Source organism: Chiloscyllium plagiosum, chromosome 32 (genome assembly GCF_004010195.1).
Source record: "Chiloscyllium plagiosum isolate BGI_BamShark_2017 chromosome 32, ASM401019v2, whole genome shotgun sequence".
Lineage (NCBI taxonomy): Eukaryota > Metazoa > Chordata > Chondrichthyes > Orectolobiformes > Hemiscylliidae > Chiloscyllium > Chiloscyllium plagiosum.
In genome coordinates, this window is record NC_057741.1 from 16,322,306 (window position 1) to 16,334,945 (window position 12,640).

The following is a 12,640-nucleotide window of genomic DNA, read 5'->3' on the forward strand; positions in this document are numbered from 1 at the left end:
GCGTCGGAGGCTGAGGGGTGACCTTATAGAGGTTTACAAAATTATGAGGGCCATAGATAGGATAAATGGATAAAATCTTTTCCCTGGGGTCGGAGAGTCCAGAACTAGAGGGCATAGGCTTAGGGTGAGAGGGAAAAGATATAAAAGGGACTTAAGGGGCAACCTTTTCATGCAGTGGGTGGTACGTGTATGGAATGAGCTGCCAGAGGATGTGGTGGAGGCTGGTACAATTGCAACATTTAAAAGGCATCTGGATGGGTCTATGAATAGGAAGGGTTTGGAGGGATATGGGCCGGGTGTTGGCAGGTGGCACTAGTTTGAGTTGGGATATCTAGTCGGTATGGACGGGTTGGACTGAAGGGTCTGTTTCCGTGCTGTACATCTCTATGACTCTAAGTAAGAAGCAGGTTCGACCAAGGAGAGCCAATGGATGTTACCTTCTTGGACTTCAAGAAGGCCTTTGAGTAGGTGCTGCACAGACAGTTATTGAGTAAAATAGGAGCCCATGGTGTTGGAGGAAAGTTACTAGCATGGATAAAAGCTTGGCTGTCTGGCAGAAGGCAGAGAGTGGGTATAAAAGGGTCCTTCTCGGGAATGGCAGCCAGTGACTAGTGGAGTCTGCAAGGGTCAATGTTGTGACCATAACTTTGCACTTTATACATTAATGATCTAGATGAAGGAAGTGAGGGAATTCTGGCTAAGTTTGCAGATGATACAAGATAGGTGTAGGGACAGGTAGTATTGAGGAGGTGAGGAGGCTACAGATGGATTTAGACAGGTTAGGAGAGTGGGCAAAGAAATGTCAGATTGAATATGACATGGGAAAGTGTGAGGTCATGCATTCTGGTAGGAAGAATAGAGACGGTGACTATCTTCTAAATGGGAAGAAAATTCAGCAGGTTATCCTGCAGGCTGAGTCAGTAGTTAGAAAGGCAAATACAATGTTGGCACTTATTTTGAAAGGACTAGAATATAAAAGCAGGGATGTATTTTTGAGGATTTATAAGGCTCTGGTCAGACCACATTCAGAACATTGTGAGCACTTTTGAGGCCCATACCTCAGGAATGATGTACTGGCCTTGGAGCAGATCTAGAGGAGGTTCATGAGAATGATCCCCGGAATGAAAGATTTAACATATGAGGAAAGTTTGAGGACTTTGGGTCTATACTTGATGGAGTTTAGAAGGATTGGGGGAATCTAACTGAAAATGATAGAATATGAAAGGCCTGGATACAGTGGACATTGGGAAGATATTTCCATTAGCAGAAGAGATTGGGACCTGAGGGCACAGCCTTAGAGTAAAGTGAAGACCCTTAAGAATGGAGATGAGGAGCAACTTCTTCATCCAGAGAGTGGTGAATCTATGGAATTCATTGCCACAGAAGGTTGTGGAGGCCAGGTCATTAAGTATATTTAAGACAGAGGTAGATAGGTCCTTGATTGTTAAGGTAATCGTAGGTTACAGGGAGAAGGTAGGAGAATGGGTTTGAGAAACTTATCAGCCATGATTGAATGGTGGAGCAGACTTGATGTGCTGCATGGCCTAATTGCTACTCCAATGTCTTATGGTCTTGGTGTCACAACCAGATTAGCCATGATCTTTTGAAATGGCCGAACAGGCTCAGGACCAAGGAGCCTACTCCTGCTCCTAATTCATATGTTTGTGTGTTTATATTCATGCAATTATCATTACACACAGAGGCACAGAGCTAATTATTATTGTACGAAGAGAAGGAAATGTTTTTAAATCTGTGAACAACAGACCCTGTTCCATCTTTATCACCATATACAGTATAATCGATCAATACAAAACATTCTTATTCTGTTTAATGCACCCGTAATACAAATCATTGTAATTCCCGTAACTTGTTTATTCTGTACATATACTGAGAATTGAGACCAGGGAAATGTCATCAAGGCAATGTAGTTGCATTTGAAATTAGATTATAACCATGTCGGATTTGAATGCAGCCTTTCTCAATTGCTTTTGGTCATTTAAGGAAAGCATTTCATGGAATATTTGTTTGAAAGATTACGTAAATGAATTGTAGAGTCCTCGGGACTGCAAACAGGACACAACATATGTAAGGAATGGGCTCAATTAGGAGCCTGCTCTCCTCCTTCTTACATTCCTAATCTTTCTAAATAGAACAGATAGACCACACACTAGCCCATAATTTCAAATTTGTGGGGTTTATTTATTAATATCAGACTGTAATGTGCTGTGCATCTGCCATTTGCTAGATGTAGGCGAAAGTGAGGACTGTAGATGCTGGAAATCAGAGTCAAGATTAGAGTGGTGGCTGGAAAACCAAGCAGGTCAGGCAGCATCGGAGGAGCAGGAAATCAGGAATTCCTGATGAAGGGTTTTTGCCCAAAACATCGATCTTCCTGCTCGTCGGATGCTGCCTGACCTGTTGTGCTTTTCCAGCATCACTCTAATCTTGACATTTGGTAGATGTGGGATGGAAATGTGTTGCTGGAGAAGCGCAGCAGGTCAGGCAGCATCTAGGGAACAGGAGAATCGACGTTTCGGGCATTAGCCCTTCTTCAGGAATGAGGAAAGTTTGTCCAGCAGGCTAAGATAAAAGATAGGGTAGATGTGCCCTAGCGCACATTTAGGTTTTTACTTTTATGCAAGACAATTGTTGAAAGTTCAAACTGGCAACATTGTAGCAAGGGAAATATGATATCTGGGGCTGGTGTGAACAGCGCAAGCCGGTGAGTAGCCCCTTCATCAATCAAATTGAAAGATTGTGAAAATAACTGCACTGGGAATGGAAGTGGCAAATGAAGAATTTAATGTTAAATCTGGAATAGAAAGGTAACTAAAAGGAAGAAAGATTGTATTGAAAGAGAAGAAAAGACAGAAAGGAAAAGATTTTTTAGTTTTATATTTTAATTCTTTTTAAATTTCTGACAATTAAAACCTATGTGTAGATTCTATGTGTAGGAGTTAATTGATGTACAGTAATAAATAGCTGAGGAAGATTAAGATTTCATTTACTGTAGTGAACATATTTTATGTCTACTAGTCAAATAAAGCAACTTCACAGCATTCGATGCAATTCAATAATGAGGCACACAGCAAAATGTCATTTTTACAAAGCTATTCAAGAGAGTAATGCACCTTGAATACCATCTTTTAGACTGTTGAGTATACCTCAAAGTGTTCAGTGTGTTGTTGCTCGTGTTTAATGCCAAAGATTATTAATCTGTCCAAGTAATTTAGTTTGTATATAAGTCGCCATCACTGAAAAAAAACACTAGCCAGGGAAACGTCATAGTATTCAAGAGAAGATAACTTATTGTTCTTCCATTGTCAGCCTACTATAGCTGTGTTTCACAAAACTGTTTAAAAATAATTCACATTCCTTGTCACACAATTGTAGAAAATTATCAAATAGTTGCTTTGAATAATTTATACTATTATTCCAAACATGGACATATTTTTCCACATTTAGATCACAAAAATATACACGTTAGTTTAAAAATAATTTTCAAAATAAAGCGCTAATACCATTATGATACATCCTGGTTGTTAATTAATCAGTTTGACTTATGAATATTTTCCTATATTTCTTTTAATTATTGATATATACACTAATTCTTTGGTTAGATTTATTTAGGACATCGTATTATTTTTGTTAGAAGTGAAAAATATGGAAAACAAATTGCATTAGCTTATGTTATAGGTAAATTGTGCCTGCATAGGCTGACAAAAGAGAACACCCGTCTACTGAGCAAATGATGAGACAATGATATAGTTCTATTGAAATATATGATTTCTGGCTGGAAAGGTTTTTAACCTTTGACTGAAGCAGGCGGGGTCAGAACTTCCATCAGTGCCTCTTCCGCAGCAACCTCGCCTTCCAATGGACTCTCACTGGGTTCTACAACCAATGCAGGATTTTCAGCTTGCTCAATACTTGCAGCTACAGGGATTTTGACCTCTTCTGTTGCTGACTCCGAGGCCTCTTCGCTAGTTGCAACAACGTCAGGAGACTGGACTTCATCCGATTCTAACAACAGATCAACATTGCCGTGTCAAAATATATCCAGGCTCTGTATTAACTACATTTAAAGAGGAACTTTGCCCCAGTCAGACTGATGCAGTGCTGTTTACAGAATCCACAGTGAAATTCATCTGCTTTTCAAATAATCTGGGTACTGCTCTGGTCACTATGATCTGTTACTATGACATATGACCAGATTCAAAATTGAACTCTCAATCTGTACCGCATTAGTAATCCTCAGGCAAAGCTGTAGCTGCTCTCAGCTCTACTAGATCAAAAATACGGAATGAATCAGTCAATCAATCTAATTCCCCATCTTCCCTACCCCACCAATCAATCAATACTCAGTTAATCTTACCAAGAATGGACTTTGTGTGTGTACTGGGGAGAGAACAAGTAAGGTCATGACCACAATGAGCCATGATGTGCATTATATCATAAGAGATTATCATGATTAATGCTCAGCCTACACTCACTCAAGCAGAATGACTACTCGGACAAGGTGTCACAGGTCAGCAAGTGTCAATTGAGCCATGGTGTAACAAGACACAGCTTGTGGAGAAAGCAAGGACAGCAATTTGGAGGAAAGGAGGGAAATTCTGTAATACTCAAAGTAATTGTCAAAGTTGAGACTTAAGATAATTGCAACACTAAGATCCTGGTGAATGCAATGCTAAAAATCCCCATGACAAACAGCACTGCATCTCCAGGCATACATTAGTGGGTCACTTTAAGTTTATTCATATGATGACTGGGGTGAAGTCTTCCATTTAAGTCAAAAATACAAAAATAAATCACTTACAAGCCTCCATACCAAATTAATCTGCCATGCTATAGGCATGCAATTCATTAAAGAAAAATATGACAATTATTAGCCTAAACTCAGAACTCAAAAAGAACAAAACACTGAAAGAAAGACAACACTGACAACAGTAATTCCCCTCTTTATAAAATGTCTCTGGGAGTTAAATGAGGAGTATCATGATAACAGTCATGGTACAAAGACTCTACATTATATGGTCTCTCCAATTATGTGGGAGCCATATGCTTGGTTGTCCATCAGACAGAGTTATAGGAAGGGATTACTGCATAAGAGATAGTAGCAGATGAATCAACGTAAAAACAAGTGGCATAGAAAATATGTTTAGCATTCAAAAAGGCTAACTAAACAAATGCAGTAATTGTGAAAGATGTGCTTCTAATTTCTTACTCACTGCCACAAACACAAAATTTCATTTAATGGTTGGACAGGTCAAACTCTACTTCTGTTAAAGATTAATAACTTATTTTTGTTGCATTGTTGGCAGTAAGTAAGCACTCATTCAGAAAAATAAAAATCCCAATGGGACTCAAACACCAACATAAGAGGACTACCCCGGTATCCAATTATACATCGCCATTTGGACTGACGAATTCTTGGCATTTTACTCTGTAAAGTGTACATAAAAGATTAAAGAAATTCTGGAAAGGAAATCACAGTTCCACATTTATTATTAGCTATTGTTCTCCTGTTAAATTAAAAACTGAAATAGGCACATTTTGTTGCAATGGTTAAGATCGATGATGAAAAGGTTAGATAGCTACTATCTAACATAAACACAGAGACAAGATAATATAGACAAGAGGGAAGAACAAGAAGGATTTACTCTCAAACTGCCCAGACTTGCTCAAACAAAATCAAAGTAGAGATTATATCAATCTCGGAGTCACATACTAGCATAGAGGAAGGGAAGGGAGGGAAGAAATAATATATAAGATTAAATTTCTCAGCAGAGAAGAACAAAGAAATGTACTGCTGAGTTTCCTTTTCAAATACTTTAAATATAGTTTCTATCTTTGTTGATCCTGTTTGGAGCTAGGTTCCTTAAATTTGAGGTAGTCTTTCCATCAGGTTTCATCTCGATGTCAGGAAGCCATCAGTAGCTTCATTAATTGATATCTCAGGCATGAAAGATTCTTATTTACACAATATGGAATAAAGTTATTAATAGAGTATTCCAGAGGAACCATTACTTTTCATAGGCATTCTGGGACTCTTGAGTTTGGGTATGTTTTGTGCGTATATCAAGTTTATACACGTGTGCACTTATGTATGTTTTGTATGAAAATGAAGGTGTATGGCAAAACTCAATGCATAGATTTTCTTTTGTCAGATTTGATTTTCAAAATGTTATGATCCCAAGTAGTCCACAATCCTCTGATGGAATTGAGAAAATATTAGGGCAAGAAGGCAGAACATTCAAAGTGGCACTCATGCTGGGTTTTCACCTCCTTCTAGAAATTACTTTTGTTCTGTAGAGAATTGGCCTTTTGTTTTGAGGAGAAAGAATTGGGGCAGGGGTTAATCTGACAACAGGCAAAGAGGAAGGTTTGGAGAAATAGTCTCATGCATCAGAATTCCCACTGAACCCATCTCAAGTCTTCCAATGCACTTTGAGAGAGTCAAGAATTTACTGCTGCCAGAAATGTAGCTGCTTTAACAAGAATAATCTTACTGGAAGTCATTTATTTTTAGCATTTCACCCCAGGCTCACTGGAACTGGTGGATTCCTATTATTTATCACTTTCCATCCTCCCCAATTTTGCCTGCACAAAAGCCATTTCCAACTTTTCCCAGTTGTGATGAAAGGTTATGACCTGAAACAGTAACTGTACTTCTCATTCACCAGATATTTCTGAATGTTTCAAGCATTTTCTGTTTTTATTTCAGATTTTCAGCATCCAACGTATTTTGCTTTTCAATGAATTGTTATGTTTACTGGGAATGGGACAAATGGTGCATTGTGATTGGCAATGCTACCATTAATCTGTCATTTAGATAAAAATATATTTCTTAGGGTGCTCAAGTTCCAGTTTTGGTGTGAATGTTACAAGTCGTACGTTTGTTGGGTGCTTCCTACATTTTTACACTTTTCTTTTCAAGAAGCATTCTAGGCTCACACTAATTTGGGCTACAGTTCCTTCATAATGGAAGCTAAGCTATTAGCACATCCAAATATTATATTATATACTGTGCAAGCCACTGTTTGGGTTATCTTAAACACATGTACCTAGCTGCATATTACTTAGAACATCTCAAAATACCCATTAATTAACACAAGCCAATTTAGAATGGCGAATAGTTAGATGCAGCTTTTAGTTGTTCATGGACTTTGTTTCATGCAACGAGTTACAGAATCACAGAACTGTCTGCATCACCTCTCAGAATGAAAAATTCTTCCCACAACCCTGTACATTAATAACTGTAAGCAATAAGATGTAGTAATTTGTACTAAATGTACTCACCATTTTTCTCTGTAAACAAAAACAGGCCAAGGGAAAGAAAAGAAATTTGTTAATGAAAGGCAACTCATTTTAATATTTTTAGTTAAAGGGGTATGAATTTCATGGTAAATTATTTCATGGAGCAGAGATCACTTTCAAGTGGAGGAAGGGACCATTTACCATTATACAAGTGATTTGCGCTAATTTGTGCTTTATTAATTTACATCATCTTTATTTTCATTCTCTGAATGGCTTGGTTTGTAAAATGAAGTAGAAGCAGTCTAATATAACTTTCTTCTAAGAAAAGGGGGAGGCCTTGAAGGGTTAAACTGAATCTTAAATGTTACTTCAGTCCTTCAAATAAATATCATTAATCACAATGTAAGCAGTCACTTTAATACAGTAATCATGAGCACCCTCGATATTTGACACTGCATATGGAAACACCAATTTACATGAGGCTTGAATGGATTTCTGGGATCTATCTAAAACCACTGTTCATAATTACAACATAATCGGTGCAGCCTCATCATTAACCTCTCTAGATGATATTGTAACTACTACTTAACTCTTTAAAAACAGGAGCACAGGCTTTCCCAATCTCAGATTCTTACTGTTCCAGTTCATGTGATAATTCTGTCCATAATCTACTCACTAATATGTGATAATACTTTGAAGAGAAATTATGTGCAAATAAATACGTTAACAGAATGCAAGGGTGAATGATGCATTACTTAAATGCTTGCATGACTCTATTTTAATGTAGCAAAGCCTTTATTATCCATAAGCTGCTGGAATTTTCAGGGGCCAAAGACTTCCCTGAGACATGGAGCCATAGAGATGTACAGCACGGAAACAGACCCTTCGGTCCAACTTGTCCATGCTGATCAGATACATAAATTAATCTAACCGCATTTACCAGCACTTGGCTCCTATCCCTCTAAACCCTTTCTGTACATATACCCACTCGGGTGCTTTTTAAATGTTGTAACTGCACAAGTCTGCACCACTGCCTCTAGCAGAGCAACATACATGCACCATCCTTTGCGCCCCTTAGATCCCTTTTAAATCTTTCCCCTCTCACCTTAAATCCATGCCCTCTAGTTCTGCACTCCCCTACCCTAGGGAAAGGAGCTTGTCTACTTACCCTATCCATGCTCCTCATGATTCGATAAACCTCTGCAAGGTCACCCCTCAGCCTCTGACGCTCCAGGGAAAACAGCCCCAGCCTATTCTGCCTCTCCTTATAGCTCAAACCCTCCAACGCTGACACACCTGCTCATTGCACAACTGCAAGGACCAGAGCAGCATTCATTAAAATCTGAGTCTTAACCTCCGTGGGTGCAGGCCAGTCTCAATTTCACTGACATATATCATCCTCACAATAGAAGATTAGGTGATGTTATTTGAATTGAACTTTCATTCCTATAATGAGGAACTACACAATGTCTAACAGCAACATTTGGAAACTTTTGATTATCTGTCAACTTGTTTTGTTTGAATAGCGCGTGAGAAGATTCCTATCTTGAATCACAATATTTTGACAATATGCACTGTCCACTCTCTAAGTGTTAAATAGATCCCATGGATTTGAGAAAAAAAATTCTCAGAAAATCATCCAGGAGCTTTTACTCAGGACAACACAAAGCATTGAAAGTATCATTAGTGTTAATGGGTATTTTAAAATAATAATTATTCATATGTGATGTTGGCATCACTGGCAAGACCAGCATTTATTGCCCATCCCTAGCTGCCCTTCAGAAAATAATAATGAATTCCCCTTTGAATCTCTGCAGTCCATTTGCAGTCCATTGACTCGCAAAGCCATAAGGGAGGGAATTCCATCATTGTGATCCAGAGGCACTGAAGGAATAGCCGCATATTTCCAAATCACGATGGTAATCAGCTGTGAGAGGAATTTTCAGGTAACAATGTTCCCGTGTGTCTGCTGCCATTTTCCTTTGAAATGTAGTGATAGTGTTTGGAAGGTGTTGTCTGAGGAGCTTTGGTGAATTTCTGAAGCACATCTTGTAGATGATGCCACTCAGCATTGGCGGTGGAAGGAGAGGATGCTTATGGATGTGACGCCAGTCATCTAAATTATCCTGGATGGTGTCAAGCTCCTTGAGCATTGTTGGAGATAAGTGGAGAGTATTCCATCACATTCCTGACTTGTGCCTTGTAAATGGTGGACTGGCTTTGAGGAGCCAAGAGGTGAGTTACTGCAAAACTCCTAGCCTTTGGCTTGTTCTTGTATACATGACTTAAATGGCGAGTCCAGATCAGTTTCTGGTCAATGGTAATGCCCAGAGTGTGGGTGATTCAGTGATCATAATGCTATTTCATGACAAGTGCAATGTTTAGATTCCTTTTTATTGGAGATGTCCATTGCCCAGCACTTCTGTAGTGCAAATATTACTTGCCACTTGTCAGCCCAAACCTAGATACTGTCTAGGTTTTGCTGCATTTGGACATGGACTGTTTCAGTACCTGAAGAGTTGTGAATATTGTGTAATCTTCAGTGAACATCCTCACTTTGACCTTATGATAAACGGAAGGTCATTGATGAAGTAGCTGAAGATAGTTGGGTTTAGGTCACTATCCTGAGGAACTGCTGCAGAGATGTCCTGGAGCTGAGATGACTGACTTCCAACAACTACAACTATCATTCTTTGTGTCAGGTAGAACTCCACCCATCAGGGAAGATTCCCTCATCATTCCCATTGACATGTTTTTTGCTAGGGCATTTTGGTGTCACACTCAGTCACATACAGACTTGATGTCAAGGGAGGTACAATTCCAAGCAATGTAATTTTACCTGTTTTCTCCTCAGCAAGAGTTTGATGAATATTTCTAAATTCTTATTTAATGGTGTGATTTAAATTTCAAGGCAGATCAACACTCCTTAAACTGACTGAATTCTTCTAACCCTCCTAGCAGCACCAGAATGTGCCTTTACCAAATGGTCAGGATATCACCAAACAGCACAAACAGTGAACCACATGTAATAATTTTTGATGCTAACTTGTGGTTTGCATTTAAATACAGTGGGGATTACATTTATTTACATTACTCCATAAATATAATTTCCAAATTACCCAAGAGAAATATGATAGGAGCTATTTTTGATTTCGCTGGCTTTTAGAAGTCAGCAGATATCTACAGAATGAAGGTGGCAGGTTCTTTTGACTTCATTTCATATCAATAATTTAAATTTCTATCAGCTTGAATTCTCAAAGGGCACTGTACAAATCCAGCTGCCAATCCATCATGTTGATTTTGCACAGTTACCAAATTTTATCTCGACATATGTTCATCTGTCAGTTACCACAGAACCAACCTGGTACTTCATAGTCTCCCTCTCTTTCTGTCATTTTTGACAAAACAAAACCTTCAAAATATTTTTTTCAAAGTATGATAAAGGTTTAGATGGAAAGTGGAGGAAATATAGACATCAGGTTTCAGTTCAAAAGTAGGGGGCAAATTTTTAAAGTGTGAAGAGAAAGCTTAAAAGAAAACTAAGGGACAAGTTTTGCATATGGAGGGCAGTCCATACATGGAATGAATTGCCAGATCCTGGTACAGTTGCAAGATTTAAAAGAAATTTGGATCGTTCCATATATAGGAAAGGTTTAGAGGGCCAAATTCAGGAAAGTGGGATTAGCTTAGAGTGGGAAACTTGGTCGGCGTGGTCAAGTTGGACCAATGTGTCTCTTTCCATGCTGTTTGACTCTATGACTCTGTGAAAGTGATTTTTTATCACCCCCTCACTCTTCGAAATTCTAGTAGAATTATGTCCAGCCTGTCCTCTTAAGTCAATCCACTTATTACAGATATCAGTTTAGTAAAGCTCATTTAGAACCATCTGCAATGCATTTACACCCCTTCTTTAGAAAGAAATGCCACCACTCTTGTAGTACAGTGGTAGTGTCCCTACCCCTGGACTTGGAGGCCTGGCTTCAAGTCCCACCTGCTCTGGAGGTGTGTAATAACATCACTGAAGAGGTTGATTAGGAAAAATAGGTTAATACAATATTTAAGGAGGAACACCAGGACTCTCTTGTGGTGCAGTGATAGTGTTCCTACCTCTGAGATAAGAGGTCCAGGTTCAAGTCACACCTTTTCCAAAAATGTGGCGTAATATCACTGAACAGGTTGATTAAAACCTCTAAAACAGGAATACCTACATGCTAACTCATGCACAAGAACACCTAAATCCCTCTGAACTTCAGAATTCTGCAGTCATTTTCAGTTTAAATAATACTTGCTTTTTCATGCCAAAGCTCATATTTTCCCACATTATACTTGACCAACCAGATATTTGCCCATTCACTTAATCTATCTATATCCACTTTCAACATCCTTATGTCTTATTCACAACATACTTTCCTACCCAGCTTGTTGGCTGCAGATGTAGCTACATGCCTTCACTCCCAACATCCAAATCATTGATGTAAATTGTGAAAAGCTGAGGCCCCAGCACAGATCCCTGTAGGATTGTGGCAGTCAGATTTAGGCAGTCCATCACAAAAGACCATTTACGCATTTTGTCCTTCAAATCTCCCCAGTCCTCCACTTCCTCCTCCATGTATCTGACCTCCATTTGGGACCTTACTTTAAAAGGGATCTCAATGAGTGGAGGTGAGTAGCTGTCACAAGGAAAACTATCTTTTCTCATTCTTCTTGACCTGTCTACGATGTTCCATTCATTAGATCACACCACACTCCTACTCTTCTCCACCTTGGCCATCCCACGTTTTATTGTTCCTACATTGCTGACTACGTCATCAACTGCTGAGATCTTAAACTCTGGAATTTCTTGAATATATCTCTCCTCTTCTCTCTCTTCTAAGATGGTCCTTAAAACTGTTCTCTTTTGACTCCGCATTTCATAGAGTCATAGAGATGTACAGTATGGAAACAGACCCTTCGGTCCAACCCGTCCATGCCGACCAGATATCCCAACCCAACCTAGTCCCATCTGCCAGCACCCAGCCCATATCCCTCCAAACCCTTCTTCTTCATATACCCATCCAAATGCCTCTTAAATGTTGCAATTGTACCAGCATCCACCACATCCTCTGGCAGCTCATTCCATACACATACCACCCTCTGCATGAAAAGGTTGCACCTTAGTCTCTTTTATATCTTTCCCCTCTCACCCTAAACCTATGTCCTCTAGTTCTGGACTCCCTGACCACAGGGAAAGGACTTTGTCCATTTATCCTATCCATGCCCCTCATAATTTTGTAAACCTCTATAAGGTCACCCCTCAGCCTCCGACGCTCCAGGGAAAACAGCCCCAGCCTGTTCAGCCTCTCCCTGTAGCTCAGATCCTCCAACTCTGGCAACATCCTTG

At 39.2% G+C, this 12,640-nt stretch overlaps 1 protein-coding gene across 2 annotated transcripts in view; it reads right to left on the minus strand.

Moving 5' to 3' along the window:
- The window catches only part of mgarpa (mitochondria localized glutamic acid rich protein a), a 37,139-nt gene that overhangs the window by 9,649 nt on the left and 14,850 nt on the right, over positions 1–12,640 (minus strand). Inside the window, exons 4-5 of one of the 2 annotated variants that reach the window (XM_043674099.1) lie at positions 7,303–7,311; positions 3,811–4,023 (exon numbers count right to left, since the gene is read on the minus strand). In XM_043674099.1, the coding sequence (XP_043530034.1) occupies positions 3,811–4,023; positions 7,303–7,311 (222 nt within the window). The remainder of the gene's footprint in view (positions 1–3,810; positions 4,024–7,302; positions 7,312–12,640) is intronic. The other variant, XM_043674100.1, reaches the window with a different exon arrangement.